Source organism: Carassius carassius, chromosome 50 (genome assembly GCF_963082965.1).
Source record: "Carassius carassius chromosome 50, fCarCar2.1, whole genome shotgun sequence".
In the NCBI taxonomy this organism is placed as follows: domain Eukaryota; kingdom Metazoa; phylum Chordata; class Actinopteri; order Cypriniformes; family Cyprinidae; genus Carassius; species Carassius carassius.
The window spans coordinates 5,478,669-5,500,478 of record NC_081804.1 but is presented as its reverse complement, the minus strand read 5'-3'; the positions used below and the strand labels follow the sequence as shown (position 1 = coordinate 5,500,478).

At 34.7% G+C, this 21,810-nt stretch overlaps 1 protein-coding gene and 1 long non-coding RNA gene across 2 annotated transcripts in view; one reads left to right on the top strand and one right to left on the bottom strand.

The window, feature by feature from the left end:
* Positions 1-6,215: 6,215 nt before the first annotated feature.
* Positions 6,216-17,255, bottom strand: LOC132133582 (synembryn-A). Its single transcript, XM_059546470.1, has 10 exons — positions 17,060-17,255; positions 14,877-14,924; positions 10,982-11,608; positions 9,876-9,970; positions 9,467-9,617; positions 7,797-7,892; positions 7,568-7,712; positions 6,825-6,969; positions 6,618-6,737; positions 6,216-6,505 (listed from the first exon to the last, which is right to left on the bottom strand). Exons 1-10 carry the CDS (start codon positions 17,168-17,170, stop codon positions 6,370-6,372), a joined length of 1,674 nt encoding a protein of 557 aa, XP_059402453.1. The 5' UTR covers positions 17,171-17,255; the 3' UTR covers positions 6,216-6,369.
* A 3,486-nt stretch (positions 17,256-20,741) lies between these two features.
* The window catches only part of LOC132133235 (uncharacterized), a 37,145-nt gene continuing 36,076 nt past the window's right edge, over positions 20,742-21,810 (top strand). Inside the window, exon 1 of the long non-coding RNA XR_009429137.1 lies at positions 20,742-20,854. This is a non-coding gene — a long non-coding RNA (uncharacterized LOC132133235). The remainder of the gene's footprint in view (positions 20,855-21,810) is intronic.

Here is a 21,810-nt window from a genome sequence, read left to right as displayed (position 1 = left end):
TTGACAAGCAACAAAATGGTGTATTACCGCCACCAACTGGTATGGAGTGTGGATCAAAATGACATTTTATATCCTCTCATACAAATTATTTATTCTAAGATACTGAAAAATAAAATTATAACATTCGTTTCCAGATTTATTTTGTAAAATATCCCCTAGTATAAATCGCATTTTTATTTTTCTTAATTTTTCTATTAAAATCCTTCTTTCAAACTCGTATTTCTGACAGTATATCATAACATGTTCCACAGTTTCTTCTTGCCCACGAAATGTACACCTTCCCGTATCATGTTTACCCATTTTATAAAGTGTACCGTTTAATCTAGTATGTCCAAATCTCATCCTTGATATTAATATCTCATCTCTCCTGTTTTTTCCTGCACTTCTCATCTCTCCCACTTTCCTTTGAATTCTGTAAAACCATCGACCTTTCTTCTCCATATCCCATTGTTTTTGCCACCTTACCTTCAACCTTTCCTTAATAATACTCTTGATTTCATTCTTACTTATACTAACACTTAAGTTAATTTCATTATTTTTAATGGCTTCCTTTGCTGCCTTATCTGCCATTTCATTTCCTTGGATACCAATATGTGCAGGTACCCATAAAAAATTCACTGTAAGTCCCATCATTTGTATTCTGTATAATGTTTGCTGTATTTCTATTAAAATATCTGGTCTACTTTCCGAATGACTGTACTGTATGCTAGACAATGACGAACTTGAGTCCGAACAAACAACTGATTTTAAAGGTCTTATCTCCTCTATCCACTGTATTGCTAATAATATTGTCCCTGTTTTTCTTTTCTAACAATGTAAAATCTACTGTAGCATCTGAGAGTAACCATGGTTTTATTACTGGTAGCGGAATAGTTGGACTAACTATTAATTGATTAACTTTGAATTCTATTGCTTTCTGTATTACCGTCCATCCGAAACTTTTAATTTTTTCTCCTCTCTTTTTCCTTTAAAGTGTCTTGTGTAGGATGCTCTTGACTGTGGCCTTGTAAATTAGCCCAATAACTCAATGATAACTGTATCCTTCTCATTTCTAAAGACATTTCCCCCATTTCTACCTGTAGTGCTACGATTGGTGTAGTTTTTATAGCTCCTGTGCATAATCTCAATACCTGATGCTGAATACTAACTTTCTAAGTGATGTATCTGCTGCTGATCCATACACCACACAACCATAATCAAATACAGATCTAATCAGCCCACTATGGCTTTTAATGCCTTCCTATCAGCCCCCCATTCACTTCCTACTAAACACCTCATTATATTTAACACTTTCTTACATTTGTCCAATATTTTCTGGATATGCATCGCCCATGTAACTCTTTGGTCAAACCACAACCCTAAAAACTTAAAACTTTTCACTCTTTCCAGTACTTGATTATATAATTTTAGATTTACCTCACCTCCAACTTTTTTCCTTGTAAAAAACTTGTATGCTTTCTCTATATCAAAGAAAACAGCCACAACACTCTCTCTATTTATTTGTGCTTTTCTTATTTCATGTTCTAAACATACAGCTGGATCCGTGGTATTTCTCCCTCTCCTAAAACCACTCTGATATTTGGATAAATATTTATTATTTTCCACATAATACATCAACCTTTCATTTATCATTTCTTCCATCATTTTACAGACATTATGTCAAAGCTATTGGTCTATAATTTTCTGGATTTGTGCAATCTTTCCCTGGTTTGCGTATTGGAACAATCACCACCTCCTTCCAACTTTGTGGTAATTTTCCTTCCTCCCATATTTTATTGTACATTTTTAATAAAACATCTTTGGATGATTCACTGAGCTGGTTTATCATTATATAGCAAATCTGATCCATGCCTGTTTTTCTGAGAGCACGATTTAATTCTGTCTTTGTAAATAACAATTAATAATGTTAATTGGTCATTATTGTATTCCTCATTCTGTAATAGTTCTTTATACTCCTCCAATGTCCTTTCCCTTCTTCTTTTCTTCTTTTTATCCCATTCATTCTTTTTATCATTCCCCATACTTTACCAATTTCTGTTTCCCTTCACACTGTGTTACAAAATTTCCTCCAAAAATCCTTCTTTGTTTTTTTATTCAATAAAATTCTGAAAACTGTAATTCTTTTTTAGCATTTTAAAAACTTAATTTCTAGATTTAATTGCTTTATCACATTCATTTGTCCACCATGGTACAATCTTCTTCTTTTTTATACCCCCTTTCTTCGGTATAGTCTGACTTGCCGCTAATAATATTGCATTACAAATAGAATTATTAACATTAACAACACTTTCTTCAATATCATTTTTTTTCATTTCTTGCTCACTAATATACCTAAAAGACTCCCAATCAGCATTTTCAAAAAACCATTTGTCCACTCCTCCTGTATTTCCTTCTTCTATACGTAAATTAACTTCCACTACTATAGTATAATGATCACTTCCTATAGTCATTTCACTATTTACATCCCATAAGCATACCCCCGCAAGTGAATTTGATACAAGTGTAAGATCAATAGCTGATTCTGTGCCCGTTCTGACATTAATCCTTGTACCCCTTCCATCATTTAAACATACTAGGTCTTTAATCTCCATTAACTCTTCAATCACTATTCCATTCCCATCATTGCAATTATCCCATAAAGTGCAAGGGCATTCAAATCTCCACAGCATATCATTTTTCCTTCTAAATGTACAGTAAATTAATCCATTAACTCTAGTGATAATCTTTTACATGGATTATAAAAATTTATAAATTTAACATTTCCTTCTTTACTCAAAACTTCTAATACTATAAATTCCAACTCATTACCTTTCTCAATAACCCTATATTGTATTCCATTTTTAACAAATATTATACACTCTCCCCCAATATCCTCCTCTCTATCTCTGCGTATACCATCATACCCTTTAATACTAAAATCTAATACTGGTTTAAGCCATGTTTCCTGGATACATATGATTTCTGGTTTCTTTCTAAGCCCCTTTTATAAATCCTTTAAACTCCTGACCATTAGCTAACAAACTTCTTGCATTCCATTGTACAATATTCAAGTCGACTTATCACTTGCGCCTCCTGTCTTTCCACCATCTTCCAGTCTTTTTTTATATTTTCCCAAGATATATTATCTATACCCAAAGCTGTCACGAATCAATCTACACCAATAAATTAAATGGACGCAGTGCAAAACAGCGTGCTACCGCCACATTGGAAGTTCCAGGAAAATACCAACCCTAAGCTGATTCACAAGTTTCGAGTCACGTGTGAGCAGAGTTGCCAAATTGGGCTACTTTAACACTGTTGATTTTCATGTACGCTGGTTGTAGCTACCTCCATAACGTGACATTTAGCTTCTGGAATGTGAATTGTACCAGGGGAACCCCGCCAAAAACGTGCAATTTACTCCCTCCTTTTGTCGAGAAAACCTGGCAACCCAGTGTCTACTCTCTGATATTTTCCGGTCTCAGTCAAGACCATTATTAACCCAAATTCTGTTCCTACCATCAGAATGTCTCAGAAGAAATTCAGGCTTATCAGACCAGACAACTTTTTTAGTGAGCCTGTGTGAATCGTAACCTTAGTTTGCTGTTCTTAGCAGACAAGAGTGCCGGTGTGGTCTTCTGCTGCTGCTTCAATGTTCGACTTGTTGTGCATTCAGAGATGCTCTTCTGCATATCTTGGTTGTTATGAGTGGTTATTTGAGTTACTGTTGCCGATCTATTGGCTCAAATCAGGCTGGCTATTCTCATCTGACCTCTGGCATCAACAAGGTTTTTTTCGTCCTCAGAACTGTCTCTCAATGGACATTTCTCTGAACCATTCTCTGTAAACCCTAGAGACTGTGTGTGTGTGTGTGAAAATCCCAGCAGATCATCAGTTCCTGAAGCACTCAGACCAGCCCGTCTGGCCCAAGCAACAAGGCCATGTTCAAAGTCACATAAAACCCCTTTCTTCCCCATTCTGTTACTCAGTTAGAACGTCTTGACCATGTCTACATGCCTAAATGCATTGAGGAGCCATGTGATGCTAATTAATTAGATACTTGTGTTAACAAGCAGTTGAACATACATAAATACAGGCATACTTGTATAAATATATATATACACTTTCACACTTTCTCACACACACACACACACACACACACACACACACACACACACACACACACACACACACACACACACACACACACACACACACACACACACACACATAAATAAATAAATAAATATACAGCATTATATGAAAATATCAACATAAAATTGTTTTAACAAAAGGTAGGTATATAAAACATCTCAAATGAGAAATTCAGCTCTTTTATTATCATCTCACAATAAATCTCTTTAAACATAAAGTGATATAAATTATTCAACATTCCCTTCAGTTACTCACACATAACGACACGGGCCACCAACAACAATATACAGTAATTCATCATTTTACCACAAAGAAAAAATTAAAAGTTGACCACAGGAGGTTTTATATGCTCCTGGGTAAAAAAAAAAAAAAAAAGTCACAATCTCATAAAATAGATAATTACTGTAATTTAGAATTCTCCTAGCTCAGCTGTACTCAGCTCATCCTAAAACCAAATGAATGAATGAATGAATAAATAAATAAATATATAAATAAATATCAGGGCTCCGTCACTGCCATCACCCAGTGTCACCTTTGTTTTCTTCTTAGACATCGTTCTAGATGAAAAATAAAGTCTGTGATGTATAACTTGGAATTCCATTCAATGAATCCTATTATATTAATAAACTAGCACTGTGCAACCAAACCTTGTTTTCATTGTCATTGTACAGAAAATATTACCATAGTCGCTGTACAGAAAAGACAAGCCAATAAAATAAACCTCAACTGAAACGAAATAACAATCACCAGGGCCCGTATTCATAAAGAATCTTAATGCAAAAAGTAGCTCCTAGTGACAAAATTCTAAGAAAATTCTTAGAAATGTGGGCGTTTACTTTTAAAATTAAAGAAAACATTCTAGTAAAGAAAAAAGTAATTCAGAAAGCATCTTAAGGTCAAACTTGTTAGGAGCACAGACAATGACTTTTAAGAGGCTTAAGAGTTTCTTTAGCAGAGGAGAAAATGGCAGAAAGACGAAGAGGCAGAAAAAATGTGTTGCAGACAATAGATGACAGTGAGTTAATAAGACGCTATAGATTAGATCGTGCAGGGATCATGTTTGTGACTGATCTTATTAGAGACGTGCTAACATCTCCGACACAGCGCAGAAATGCCATAGCGCCAGAAATTAAAGTAATCACTACATTACGATATTTGGCAACTGGGAAATTGCAACAATGCAATAGTGATGATTTGGGTCTGTCACAACCTTCTGTAAGCAGAGTGATCACACAAACAAATACAGCACTCTCAGAACATCTTATTGTGTCGCAGTTCATTTCGTTTTCACTGGACATTCCCACCTTGCAGGTTTAAAAAACTGCATTTCTCAATATAGCAGGCTTATAGGTGCGCACAAGCAGGGGGAATGAACCGTTAATAGTTTGTGCTATACGCTCCCATGTCTGCTTCTTGTGCCTGGCTGTGACACCCGGCCCGAATTTTCCTTTAAGAAAGGCCTTGTGTTCATCCACTAACTGGACTAACAGTAAACACTGTTCCTCTGTCCAGTTTGGCTTTCTCGCCCTTCTTGGTTTTGATTCCATGTTTGATACATTAAAACCAACATTCAAACTGCCACTTAAATAGGACAGCAATCACTGTTATTGGAAAGAGTGGAACAATTTTTATCATTCTAAGCCAGTCAAATACCTTATAGGAAATTAAAAGCATGGTAAATAAAAAAAGGATTTATATACACACATATAATGTGTGTATGTGTGTGTGTGTGTGTGTGTGTGTGTGTGTGTGTGTGTGCGTGAGAGAGAGAACGGTCAAATAGGAAAAATTATGCATGTAAATTCAAAGTGAGAATTAGAATAGACCCTATACTTAAAATCACTCTTTTTTTCTTTCTTGGACAACCAACCAATCACAGTCTTCAAAAGATTGTGTCATACATAACAACGGGGTCAACCCCTCCTCCTCACTAAGATGAAAGTTTTTGTCTTTTCCATACTCAGAGTTGCTCTCATATCGGTCCCGAATTGCTCTTAAGCTAAGACTCCTACGTAAAAGTTTTTAAGCTAAATTAAGAGTTTTCTGAGAGGATTCTTCGAATCTTTATGAATACGGGCCCATGTGTTTTCCTTTGCAATCAAAACAAAGCATTTAAATCTTTGTGTGTCAAACGATTCAATTCTTTTATATGATTCACAATACACTTCCGTTTTTGATTAAAATTAAACAATCTTATCCTTCCTGTTAAAAGCCTCAAGACTCATTTCAGGAGAATCAGTTTGTGTCACTGTCGCTGTCAGAATTATTGGACTCTCCGAACTGTTGGCTGGCTAAATAATGAAGCTCTTGTGGCTCCAATGAAGTCATTTTACCATCAGCTCCGATTTTCATTGGCTGGATCAGCTGCTCCCTGAAAGAAAAGCATGTTAGCGGTTACTTACAGTTGACGTGATGCTATATTAAAAGCACAATGACAGCATCACTGCTTGTAAGCTTTGAGCTTCCTGAAGTCACTTTATTACCTGGAAAGTTTATCGAACATTTTGACAAGTTTCATGGCTTCGTATTCTTTCTGTTCTTCAGTCATTCCCTCCATAGGGTTAGGCTGCTCCTCCTCCACACGGCCGGTCACTGGATTGATGCTGTATAAGCCAAAATAAAAAAAATAAAGATAAAAAAATCATATTTTTTTTCTAACTAAGATTTTATGGTTTCTGACAATGACGTACTGAGGTTTTGCCTCTCTGTACTCCTCGGTATCACTGTCCTCATCTTCTGAGTAATGTCCAGGGTCTCGTCCGCCTCTCAACAGTCCCCGAGCGGCCAGCAGCCCTGCTGCGTTACCATAACCTGTGTACTTGATAAACCTGGAAACTGATAGACAGAAGAGAATCAATTATTTTATTACAAAAGAATGTCTTTCCAACTTTTGGCTAAATCTATATATACACTACTGATCAAAAGTGAGATAAAAAAAACATTATATTAAGCAAGGACAAATTAAATTAATAAAAAATGACAGCACAGAAATTTATAATGTTACAAAGAACTGGTTTCAAATAAATGCCGTTCATCCAAACTTGCTATTCATCAAATAATCCTGAAACAGAATGTATCAGTTTCCACAAAAAAGTGTTTTTATTCTTTTAGGAATTAAACAAATATAACCAGTCCTAAACATTTGAAAGTTTATGTAGCTTAATCAACTTTTTTTAATAAGATGTTAATATGCGAGGGGGATTATCTTTGCATTCCCTACTAGAATACATCATTTATTCTTAATTTCAAATGGCATTAAATTCACATAAAATTGCATTTTCCAAACTATAGTAAAGCAATATATTAAAGAAATGTACTGGTGTTCCTAAAACAATTTAATAAAAAAAAAAAATTTTGGAAGTTTAAAATACACTTTTTTTTCAATGTGTGATCTCAATATTCCAGTGATTTTTTTAATGATAATGTAACGTACCACTCTCCTTGCACAGCACAAACAGGAACTCAGCCGCACAGTGCTTCACGTCCGTGTCTATGTGTGTCATTAGACGCACTAGTTTGTTTCGTAGAGCGTTCCCGACCTCAGGTCTGTTTTTGACATCTCGTAATGGTGGAAGCACCTGTGCAGACACGCACACATACACTTTCATTACCAAAAAGCAAACATCTCTCAAGTTCACAATCAAGTTTTCAAGAAATCTCACCCTCATCCGTAAAAACTTCCTAGTCTCTCTGTGGATGCGAGCGCTTTCCGTTAGTAGATTTAGCGAGGGCAGCAGTGTTTCTTTCAGCTTGTTTCCCTGGAAACAATGTCAACAAGTTGAGCAGTTAAAATGTTGTACATTGGCGCTCCAGCTGGTGTAGAAATCCCCCAAAGCATTCCCTTCACACCCAGCACAAAAACAATAACAACACAACCGGCACAAACAGGTGTAGAGCAGCTCCCAGAAAAAAAGAGCAAAAATAATTTCATCGCAGGCGTTTCACATCAACCCAACACATCCAAATTCAAGTTCTAATTTATTTGTATTCATAATACACATTTTTTTGAAGCAGCTTTACAGAAAATCATGTTTATAATATCTTAATATCGTCATGTTTTCTAGTCACATTTAGCAGATTCGAGCAATGATAGAAACAAGACATAATGAAGCAGTTTAGATTTGTTATATAGTACATATCGCATGAGAGGATAAAGTTGGACATAAGTATATATTACATTTTATATAAAGAGCTGGCCAATAATATAGTTAGCATTTTGTTTGCGACAATATAAATAAACATGCAGCTGAGATTTGCTATATACAAACACACACACACACACACACACACACACACACACACACACACATACATATATATATATATGTATGTATGTATATGTATATGTGTGTGTGAGAGTCTGTATATATATATTTAATATATATATAAATTTCCATGAATGTACTGTACTGTATGTAGGTTTAAAGTTGGATGTAGTATATGATACTTATTCTACAAAAATTATCATACAAAAAACTTAAAATAGTAATACTTTTAATAGTTTATATTTGCTAGTATATATTGCTTTTATATGAATGTACTGTATGAATCTGTGTAAGGTCGGATATACTAAAAGTTGCATAATCTGTAAACTAATTAGAAATGAATGAAAAGTAATTTTTATTTTTGAACTTTTAACTTTTTTTTTATAGATAAAAAATAAATAAATATGTAAATACCAACTCACAAAATGTGTATTTCTATATATAATTTGTATATTTGCAAAGACGAACAAAAATTATGTTTAGTTTGATTGTAAAGTGTGATTTCAGACCAATGAGATTTCACTGTGGGCGGGGCCTCCCACCACTGGAAGAAATGTGAACGTTTTAAGCGGCAACCTTTCAGTCTTTTTCTTGAAACCAACACGGAAGTGACTTAAACTGTAATTCATTGACTAGCCACTAGCGACTGGCTCTGAAAGGGAGTCAATCCCATAGTTGCCTCATGTTAAAATACCCAACTTTACAGCAGAAAAAAAAAATCTGTTTTACAGCCTGGTAATGTGTTTTTGGTCTGTATAACTAATGACAGGTAGACTGCCACTGCTGTCACAACAGTCAAGATAGGTGGGTGTGGTTTCAGCAACTAGCTCCACCCACATCCCGCCTCTTTGCCCATTTTCAATTATCCAGGAGTGATGCATGTTGATGCGCTACCAAGTTGGGGATGGTCAAAAATGCTCTTCAGAAACCCATGGATGATGTCATGGACACTATGTCCATGTTTTTATACAGTCTATGGAATGTTTTATTGTGTTTTAACCTTTTTAAATTATGTTTTGAAATATTAACAGTACACTTTTGCACAATACAAGTATTCCTTTGCTCACCCGGTCGAGTCTTTTCTCCAAAAACTCCACAAGCACCTTAACGGCATCCATGTTGACGCCCATGTACTCGATAGAGCCCTGCTGGACTTTAGGCATCAGCAAAACATCAAGACACGGAAGCGGCAGGTTCCCCAGAAGGTTCACCGTGTGGCTGTAAAACAAATTCACATCAAATTTGCTTTCCTTTTACAAATCAGCTAATTAATTGGGATTGAGATCCCTGTGGATCTGCTCTACAAATCAGAGCAAGACACATGGTGGAAATCTGTGCCAGTGTCTCACTGTCTCAAACGACTTTACATGATTTGGTTGTGAGATTTAATGCATTATAGAGAAACTGTATCCTTGCCTTAATAAAACTTCTGTTTATCTATATATCTTCTGCCCCTCTGTGTGTGTGTGTGTGTACCTATGCATCTCCTCCGTGCGCTCCTCTCCCTCTGAAGTGCTCATGATGCAGTGTCTCAGTATGGCACCCAGGTGTCTGTAAGTGGCTGCTTCCTCCTGCAACACACACACACACCAGCACAATGCAAGTCCCATGAAACCACATTAGATCCGCATCGCTAATTAAATACTGTTATTTACACTGAGAAAACAGATCTAATTTCTGCAGGTGTGTATTCAGCAAAATGTGGGAATAAACTGACATGCTTCTGTGGGATTAAGGGAAAATTTTAAAAAGAAAAATTACTTAATATCACAATATTAAGAAGCAAACAACAAAATTACACATTTAATCTACAGCAAGGAATGCACAATCCCCAAATATCAGTATTGGTTTATTTTCTTAATTTTGTAAAATTATTAAATTTTATTTATTTATTAAATAAGTCTTAATAGACAGATAATGGCGATAATGTTTTTTTAATGAACAAATCAGTATTTATTTATAAAACTGGCCATCATATTTGTTAGCATTGAACATGAATAATAAATTAAATATTTCTTGAGTAACAAGTCAGCATATTAAAAATTTTTTTTTGTTTGTTTTATATTTATAATTTATAATATTCCATTATAGAACTTTTTGCACTGTTGCACTATTTTCATGAGAATTAAGCACATCTTACCCCCCTCATTTTTGTAATTATATCACAATGCAATTGTTTCTTTTATAATACAATAACTTTTATTGTATTGCCATAAAATGCTAAATTCATAATTAAAGATAGAACCTGTGGTCTTTTATATATATATATATATATATATATATATATATTTCTTCACAAGAAAGAAATGTGTGTATATATATATATATATATATATATATATATATATATATATATATATATATATATATATATATATATATATATATATATACACACATTTCTTTCTTGTGAATTTGGGGATATAACATGGCCAAACAAGTTCTTCACAGGTTTCATGAGATACAACCAAATTCTATTCCAGCATATAAACAGGGCACTAAAATTTAGGAAACAGCAGCACTGTCACTGTTTGCTCACAAAATATTGCCTGACACAATTGAATGTGGTGGCACGGTCTCACCTCATCCACTTTACGGCGGTTGGAATCAAAGGTGACGTTAAAGAGGATCTTCAGGATCTCCATGGCTCTCTCCGTCTCCTGCCTCCCCAGCGGGGGCAGCTCTGAGCAGCCGTCAAAGCCTGCGCGTGCCACCTCGTACGTGTCGGGCCAGCAGAGGCCGAGCGTGGCATCCAGAGCCTCCGACAGCAGACTAACACCCCGCAGTTCTCGTGCCAGCTGGGCTCTTATGTCCACACGCAGGGCGGTAATCAGGAACGTGAGGCGCAGGTCGAAGAATCGCACATCGTGGTTCCACTGTGGCTCACGGCACTGTTTCAGCCTCTTTGCCAATCCCACGATCAGTTGGAGCTCCGCCCCCGCCTCCTGAGCCGCCTCGCTGTTGAACACGATGTTGCACAAGCACTTCAGGGCTTCCACGATCACTTCCAGGTCTGGGATCTCGGGCGTGATGCCTTCACCCTGACCAAGGCCAGCATGTCGGATCAGGATCTGCATGGCATGGTGGGTGGCAAAGGGACCCAGGCTTTTCTTGTCACGGGACAGGATGCGGATGGTTTCCAAGCAGGCCAGCTGACAGGACGGCTGGAGGTCTCTCTCCAGGAAGCCCATCACTAATTCGCCAAGACGCTGAAAGGCGAGAGAGAGATAAGTTGAACAGCAGCAACAATCTACACCATCATTTTTTGTGTCAGATTTTTACAATGGATGGTATCAAATTTGTGCACCAATGTTTTTTCTTTTTAGTACTTAAAAATTACTTTTATTAATTTACATTTTAAATTATATACATACATACATGTGTGTGTCTGTGTAAAACTTATAAATACATAAAATCATTAAAAAAAAAAAATATTACAAATTATGAAACATACAATACAATTTCAAAGTTTGGGTTCAGTGTTTTTTTTTAATGTTTTTGAAAGAAGCCTCACCATTATGCTCACCAAGGCTGCATTTATTTGATCATAAATACAGTAAAAACTGTAAAAAGGTGAAATGTTATTACGATTTAAAATAACTGTTGTCTATTTTATTATATTTTAAAATGTCAATTATTTCTGTGATGGCAGAGTTTTAATCACTCTATTATCCTGATTTAATGCTTAAGAAACGTATCATAGTATCATTAATGTTGAAAACAATTGTGTTGCTTAATATTTTTGCGTAAACATTCATATTTTTTATTTGTTTTTTTTTTTTCCAGAAATCTTTGACAATTAGAAAGTTCAGAAGAAAGGCATTATAAATGTATTTACCAAGACTTTTGGTTAATTAAGTGCTTTCTTGCTGAATTAAAAAAAGTATTTCTTTCTTTCTTTCTTTCAAAAAAAAAAGACTGAAGTCACACATTTGAAGGGTGGTGTATATATTTTAGTTAATAAATATAAGATACATAAAGAGATATAAAAAGATATAGAAATACATAAAAATTACAAATATACAACATATTTAAAGAGGTCATATGACACTGCTAAAAATAACATTATTTGGTGTAATGCAATGTGTTTACGCAGTTTAAGGTTAAAAAACAAATTATTTTCCACATACTGTACATATTGTTTCTCCTCTATGCTCCGGCTTACTGAAATGCATTAATTTTTACAAAGCTCATGGTTCTGAAAAGCGAGGTGTGCTCTGATTGGCCAGCTATCCAGTATGTTGTGATTGGCCGAATGCCTCAAGCGTGTGATGGAAATGTTAGGCCCCTTAACATACTGTGATGTCGTGTGCCTGTGCGACGAGACAAAAACAATAAAACCCATTATAAACGAGGCATTTGCTGCATCCTGTGGAGACATAATTACTGATTATAATGACTTATACTCTTTTTACGCGTTGCATTGCATTGCGCTGGGTAAACATCAGAGAAACGACAAAGAACAAGTGCTACTGCTCAAAACTCGCCTTTGAATAATCAGCGGCAAACTCTTAAAATACGAAAATGTACTTACAGTCTGTGAGTCAGAAGCGCCAGACTGTCCAATTAAAAAATTTCAGCTTTGAATTCATGCTTTGAATCTCACTTGAGACTTGTTTATGCTAGAATAGTGACATAAAAACATCATGTCCATTTTCCCCACTCTTCCCAAGGTAATTTAATGAATCACACTGGGTGTTGTAGAAATAGACACCTGCAGTTCCTGAGAGTTATAATTCATTATTGTTAGAGTAGACAGCTCGTATACACGCACGGGTGGAAGAGTGACAACTCCTCAAATTCTCCCTGACTGTGTTTCACAGCCGAGTCTCACTATAGACTTTACAGTTACCAAATTGGAGTCCAACTGTGACACGTCCTCACATAACCCAGTCAAGCAATGAACAAAATGAGATCTGTTTGAAACCCATCTGTGACACCACATGGTGATAACCAAATATAGCAGCATTATGGTGTTACAGCTTTTACCAGGGGTTTCCAAAGTGGGGCTCGCAGTTTTATTGTAAAATGCTATGGAAATAATTATGTACTAATAATTATTTAGAATTTATACACATATTTTCCACATAACACATTAATAATTGATTACACCTTTAGTATTAATGACACGATAATTATTAAATTAGCAAAAATAGCAGCATTATAGTGTTATAGTCTATACCAGGGGTTTTCAAACTGTGAATTGCAAAGTATTTGGGAGAGAAAAAAGGTGTAAATAAATCTGCTAATCTGTTATTACTTATGCATATAAATTACATGAGCTAACAACAACAGTTTAACATAAACAGTCATGCAAAACTTTAGACATGTAGATAATTTTTGTCTTTTGTGACTAGTCCCACAATGTTCTGGAATGCTCCAGAAAGTACTAGAATTTTACAGAATGTTATAAAAACTTCTAGAATGTTCCCATCCTTGCAAAAGCAAAAATTAGTACAAAAAAGCATCTGTACTAAACCAAATTTTCACAATTAATGACAGAAATTGTAAAATTTGCCTGATGCCTGATGACCAGAGTGACCATAGAACTGAACACTGAAATTAACAAACAAATAAATACAAAAATAAAAGAATAACAGGATGATAGTGAAAAGTGGTAATAGCCGAATCTGCAACAAAAATCTTGCATTCTCTACTCCTTTTTAAAAGATATCCTATTTTTAAATTAATTAATGGTCTAATATTTTATTGTTTGCATGAAGCATTGATTTTTCTCTGCTTTCCTTAACCCACCAGAAAAGACCTCGAGCCATTTTCGGGTCGGGACCCATTAGATTTGAGAACCACTAGTCTAGATATTAGCATTGGCCATTTAAAGACTCGTATTGATTGACTACTAGTTTCAGCGTCACCAATGTACTCAAATGGGAAAATATTACTGGTGTAAACAATGCAAATGGAATGAGACAGCATACAGATAAACATATCATTTGTTTCACTGCCAAAGATATCATTTTTGACATGTTTCTGAACCACGTTGATTCCCATGAAACATTCTCCAGCCATCTCAACACAGTGTCATCTTACAAAGCCCTAAAGCAATTTCTTTATATTTCTGTAATGTTCCCATCATGTGATACTATAAAACCTTCTTGTTATCCAGAAAAGTCAAAATACCAGATTCGTCTAGCATCAGACAATCAGGAATGAGAAATAGGCTTTGGGTTCTATGCTAATGCTACGCTACATCTAAAACATCGAGCTACCCATATACCTCTTCAGGCAAATGTCCATCCTACCAAAATGGCGAGCACATAAAGTAAAGCAAGGACACATTACAATAGTGCTAAATATGATTCAATATATATCACCTGATAATTGAAGATATTTGGCAATTAAATATTAATTACTAATGAATACGGAAAGTATTGTATCTAAAATGGCTAGACAAAGCAAAGCTTGTTGTTCAGGGTTGAATTGCTGACTGCTTGCATTTTAATGTCGAGTTAGGCTTACCTCTCTGTCTTCCTCCTCCCCAGAGGTAAATGAAAAACACTGTGATTTCTAAAATAGAAAAAGACAACATAATGAGAAATACAAACACATATATTTATGAATAAATACAAAAAATACTTTCAAGGAAAAGTCCACCCAAGAATGTATTCACCCTCATGTCATCCAAGACGTAGATGAGTTTTTTTCCCTAATCGGATCAGATTTGGAGACATGTGGCATTACATAGCATGCTCATCAGTGGTTTTTTTTTTGCAGTTGAATGGGTGCCGTCAGAATGAGAGTCCAAACAAAAAGATCACAATAATCCACACCACTCCAGTCCATCAATTAATATCTTGTAAAGCAAAAAGCTGCATTTTTGTATTATAAAAATTAATCAAGGCAATTTAAACCATCACTTCAGATCAAAATACAAGTCTATAATCCCTAACAATGCATCCTCAAGTTAATAAGTCCATGCCCTGTTGTCCTCTCAAATCAAAACCCACCAACATATTTGATTAAGAACTGTTTTGGACTCGTTTTGTTTGTAAAAGGTGCTTTATCTGTGCATATTTCTCTCCTGATTCAGACAAGACTACTTTTTCATTAGAGAAAGTAATATTATGGACAGAGAACTTGTATTTTAGATGGAAGCAATGGTTTGGAGTTAAAAAATTCTTAATGTTGGAACATGCAGCTTGTCGATTCACAAGTCATTAATTATTGGACTGGATTGGTGTGGATTATTGTGATGTTTTTATCAGCTGTTTGCACTCTCATTCTGACGGCACCCATTCACTGCAAAGGATCTATTGGCTGAGTAAGTGATGTAATGCTAAATTTCCCAAAATCTGTTCTGATGAAGAAACAAAGTCATCTACATCTTGGATGGTTAAAATTAATTTTGGGGGTTTTGGGTTTTAGGTTGGATCTAAAAATGTAAATTAAAAGCAAAACATCAACCCAAGTGGCATTTATTTGAATTTATTTTAATGTTTATTATTATAAATATTATTAAACTTTATTTTATTATTTATTTGATCTAAGTGTCCAAATATTTTTTTTTAATTCAAACATACAGCATATGTAATGCAGTGGGAAAAAACTGACAAAATATATCTCCATAAGCAATAACAAAACATTTTTATATTCCTGTACAGGCTTGTAAATTCAATGGAAATTTTAATTTATAATCTCTTGATATGTATCAGTGACACATCAGTTCTGTCCTAAATCATGATTAGAGTGCTTAACCCCATGAACCTCTGTGATACCAGCTCACAAAGCATCAGGATCAGCCTAAGAAATCTATTTATGTAGCTTGAGTCCTAATCTAACCAACGTCACACAAACTTCTTTAACTCATATGACTTTGCCATTTTTTTTTTCGGTTTCTGGGCGGATTTAAATTTACCCACTAACCTATTTCCTATGTGGATCATTTGTTAAGATTTTAAAGGCCTTTCTGGTCTTTAGGATTTTAGGTATACAATCTAAAAAGGAAGGCCCCAGCAGTACACAAAGGGCCTAATATCAGAGCATAAAGTACTTATAATTATGAAAACTGCTTGAAAGGATTATTTTTTAAGAGGAGTCGAGTAAAGCTCTGCATTGCTGTTGACATCAGAGCATGTCAGCTTAGTTTCAAGCTATTTTGCCGTTGTAAATAATTATGTAATGGCTTTCTGGGTGCCTGTCATTATAACAAAATAATAATTGACAACATGAACAAACCCTTTGTAACTTATTCTATTCTGTTCTTCATTTGAATATGATATTTCTCATTTTCTTTTATTTCAATATTCTATTCTATTCTATTTTTATTTATTTTTGTATAATATTATGTAAAAACATAACGTTCCTGATAAACATCCACGTCTATACGGGTAAATGTCCTTTACTAGTGTAATTTCTATATATGCATTTGCATAATTTGAAACTTAACGCCTTATTCCGATCATGGATTCTCTCCATCGATGGTGTTTTTCATGCAATATTTACAAAACAGAGGAGCATTGTAACAACCAAATGTCACAGTGCAGTAAACTCTAAAATAGCCTATGCAATATTTACAAAAATATATGTCTCTTATGGTATCAAAAAAGGAACACTGTCCATATGCACAAAACAGTCACTTCCTCCCAGAATATTTACATCCATCGTCTTATAACAGTCCTGATTTACATGAATCTGATATGTACCTCTTTATTAAAGGTCTGTAGAGCTGTCAGTGCGGCATCCTGATCGCCTGTTTCCATCTTCTTTATGATGACATTTAAATCCATTTTCATCGCTGTTCCACCCTTCTGCATTCAGGAAGAGCCAAATATCATGTAAACACAATCAGCTTCAATTCTCCAGCTTTCCCAGAGCGATTCACTAGCTCCTGGATGATGCGATTAAAGAAACTTTGGAATCCTGGGATCTGTAGTGAAGACCATAGGTGAAGACTACAATAAAGTCCCATCTCAGGCCTGCGCATTGTTTGTTGTGATTGGCGCGGCTACGATCCAATCATAGACTGCGAGAAGGAGTGACACTAGCCAATCATGTTGCAGGAGGCGGGACTTGTCGGTATACAAGCTGTGGAGGATGAGGAGATAGGCTACTCAATTCTTGTTAATGCTGATGTTTTAAAACATCAATGTAGCAAAAACGTTATAAGTAATTTAGCATTTCTCTGCTGTCTGTTTTCCTGCAGCAAAGTTTTTGGCGTCTCCTTTATTTTGGTAATATCTACTGGGACATGGCAAAATAGTAGGCTACAGGGTTCTGTATCAATAACACATTGAAATAAATAAGTGTGAATTTTGATGAAGAATAAATTTAATAGGCTGTGAATTTTGTAGACAGGAAGAAGAAGGAATTTTAAATTTTTTCACTGTTTGTTTGCAACACTGTAGCCTTTTTTATTTAAAGGAAGGATATAAATCCTATTTTAATAGAAATCCAGGGTGTATGATAGAATGTGTATTTGTGTATTTGATTCACTTGTTCATAATGGCATTTTAGAGTGTAATATATATAACAAGAAATGGGCTTTTTGCAAACCAAATTTCTCATATTTTTACAAACAAACAAACATACACAAAAATGTATGTAAATGGAATGTTTGAACTATATATATATATATATATATATATATATATATACACACACACACACACACACACACACACACACACACACACAATGATATAATCAAAATATGAATAAAATAGACCATATTTGATGACACTTAAAAGACAATAGTTGCTAAACACATTTAAAAAAAATTGTTTGCCAGGTTACCTGAAAAATGCACTTCATGGGGAACATGAAACAAAACATACTACAACAGTTTCCTGATTAATTTGAATTCCAGTTGCATGTTTACATTCATATTTAAAGCAGTTTCAAAAAAACTTCATATTTTAAGTAAGTGTTTTGATGAAACATTGGCAAATAAATCACAACAACTCATCTATTGTCTTTGTTCTCTTTGAGACTTGAATAGATTGAATCTATGGGGGTTCTGAGGATAAATTTAGATATATTAAAAAGCACTTGCAAAGCTTGTTGGGACATTTTAATATTCTACAAAAAATAAAACTACAAGGAATTGTGGAACAGAGTTACAATGAGCATAAACTGTAAATGTATCCCCTGTGGATGGAGGTTGTTATGCAAATAAACAATGAAACAACTTTTCAACTTAATTTAAGATTTTATCAATGTGATTCTTGTGCATTTTTCTAATTGATGACAGTGTTTCTACACTGAACTCTAGTGGTTGAAAACGAAACACCAACGTAGATCTCTAGACCTCAAGGACTGTCACTGGTAAGATTTCCGAAATACTTCAAACGAAATATGCTTTTTATGTAACATTGCCAGTTAGTTGAGGAAACGAATAGAAGGATATCAAGGTCATGTTTCCCATCAACATACCCCAATTCGCCTGGTTTAACTACGACAAAAAACTTCCTCATTCCACATTAAAGTGTTGTTTAAACTATGACAGCTAGACATCTTAGAGTGATCAAATGATTCATTCATATTTTGTCGTTTGAGGAAGTTCCCTCTAATTATCAAAGGTTTTTTTTTTCAGTTGTGTATGACAGTGTGATGTAACATCAACAGCATTACCGAAATGTCTGTCAGAATATAATTTATATGTTAAAGAGGCAATGGAAACCTTGTAATCAATGAATTTGATTTTTTTTTTCTTTAGCACCACATTATGGGAAAGGTTTCTATGTAAATGTGCTTTCAGCAAAAGTGGTGAAAAAAAAAAAATGCAACATTAACCGACTTTATTTTCTAGAAGAGCAAAATACTTTCACTTGCCTTTATAAAAGAATAAAGTTGTGAAACTGCTTTGGATATTTTACATAATGAACAGAAGAAATATAAAATTTTATAAAATACAATATCTGAGAAGAGCCAGACACCATGGGACTGCAGTGTTTTACATTTGTTGGTATGTTTCTGCGAACATATTTGAGTCATCTTAAATAAATGATCCTTTAATAGTTATATAAATAAATAATTAAAGTTAAATAACACCCCTTGTCCTCTCAAATCTGTTGTTTTCGAGGACAGAAACTGATTCACACTCAGTTTTTCTCTCTTCACTGCCAATGTCAATCTTACTCTTTTATTTTCTTTATTTCGTTTAAACAGTAGTACCATAAAATCTCCAATTGGGTGCGAATTCATTTACTTACTGGACTGAGTTTGTCTGTGTGAATTACGACCTTTGTGTGACTGTCTCAAACATTTGTGACTTACACTTAATAAAGGTTTTATAAAGTATATTATGGTTACTGTCATACACTGTTTGGGTGTCTAGCACAAGAATAACAATACAAAAGGCAAAAATTTTCATTAATATTATTGTCTGTTTAACATTCACATTACACTTTTATAGCCTTTAAACCTTGAACATTGCGGGAAGAAATAACTCTGTTCAATTTAGTTCTATCATTTTTTGTTTTGCTTACGTATAATAAACACTTTTTCACTTTTCCAAAGTTTCTGGACCAGGAAATAGGTAGGCCTGGTGCTTCTGTTAATATTTGCATAGTGGGTTAATGCCATTGAGTCTTGTGCAGGGAAAACCCCTCTCAGTGGTTTGAGACATTTACAGGAAACTTACATTAAAAAATTAAATGAAAAAATATTAAAAAAAAAAAAAAAATATATATATTCTATACTGTACGTGTATGGTATGTGTTGTCAGCCTAAATATAAAGTCACGTACAAATGTAGCATATGTGAATAAAATATGGTGCTTTTTATTGTTTGATCATTTATATATATATATATATATATATATATATATATATATATATATATATATATGAAAAAAAGTTTTAACAAAAACACTTTAGATTAATTAAACAGGTGTGATAGCTGCAGAGCAGGAAGTATATCTATATAGTTTCACTGTACGTTAGGTGGGTGAAAAGCATATTTGACATATTAAGTAAACACAACATTCTTCACTTAACAAATACCTATGACGCTAGGGCTGCGTAGGCTATCCAGGTCACCACTGTCTGTTTTTGTGATATTTTCAGTTTTTCTGTCTTTCAAGAGAGAGAAACTGAAAGATGTGAATTGGTAAAAAATTAAAACATGTAGTTGTCGTTTAAAAAAAAATAGAGACTCTAAAAATGTAAATTATGTAATGTAAATTATTTCGTCATTTATTTGCGTGTGTTATAAACAGTATGACTTTCTTTCTTTCTTTCTTTCTTTCTAAACAACAACAACAAAAAACCCTCTAGATTTGAATCAGCCCAAAACATCAATGAATCAGAGCTGTTTTGCGAACAGGGTCAACTGAATCACTGAAAAGATCCGACTCAAAAGAATGATTCGATCGTCATTCCGTCATTACGTAGGCCATTATGATCGCGCGCAAAGTTAGGACGAATGACAACATTTTCAATCGATATTCATTGATTTTTCTTTAAATAAATCCCCTTTTACATGTCATGGACATAAGGGTCAGTAAACAGAAACAGACGTTTGATTTTTATGAACTATGCTTTATAAGCTCATTTGGGTTTGATTCAGTCCTAGCGAATATTCTGACTTAAATTAATGGCCGTTCACATCAAGAATGATAACTAAAACTATAAAGTTTTAATAATCGTTGTATGTGAATATGGAAGACTGCAGATGTAGTAAACTAAACAGGCAAAACTTAAAGAAAGGGGAGGTGATTTGGTTCAAAAACCTCTTTACATAGATAGTAGCCTACATCATGGCTGACACAAAAAATATATCTCTCAGCGATTGGGCCCTGGTATCAGCCGAACTAATGCATCTCATTTGAAACCTCAAAGGAGTTTTTGAATGTGAAGCAAAAAGATAAGATGGATCCAGACTACACAGAACAAGCACAAAGCCTCGTCTGATCCGAGATCAGCTGATAGACTGTGTTGCCGCTGTCTTTATACCTGTGCTTATCTGCCATCGCTTCCCTGTTCTGAATGCTGCATCCGATGATCGAGGTGCTTTAAATAATGAAACGTCTGAGTACCACCCACATGGCACATTCAAATTGGTTCATAATCAGTGTAGTGTTTTGAGATACTGCGTCCTTTAAGCATGTAAAACAGAATGCTAATATTATCGCATGCTAAGGATAAAGGCCTTGTTTAGGGTGAAATTTGATGAGAAGTGTAAGTGCATGAGCTGCACATTCCTTTTAAATCAGAAGTTTGATAAGTATGGATAAGTAGGGCTGGTAATGCACTGTAATACATGAAATAAGATTGAAAGTAAGTCTTCATTTGTGTTTAAATCACACATTCTTGGTATGTTGTCATTTATGCAACTTTTCTTTGGTCCAAAAATATGAATCTGTTAGGCACGTGGTCAACCCTTGGCCCAGCTCTGAATTTATTAGCAGATTGTTCCCGTGATTTGGCCGAGTGGCATGTTGCAACATGCACTG

What these genes read in the sequence shown, in the direction of transcription:
- LOC132133582 (XM_059546470.1), bottom strand. Translation starts at nt 17,170, where the DNA reads ATGCAGAAGGGTGGAACAGCGATGAAAATGGATTTAAATGTCATCATA. An exon ending in CGCACGGAGGAGATGCATAG is followed by an intron (nt 9,618 to 9,875) that starts GTACACACACAC and finishes TTTGTTTTACAG; the next exon opens with CCACACGGTGAACCTTCTGG. An exon ending in TACAGAGAGGCAAAACCTCA is followed by an intron (nt 6,738 to 6,824) that starts GTACGTCATTGT and finishes TGGCTTATACAG; the next exon opens with CATCAATCCAGTGACCGGCC.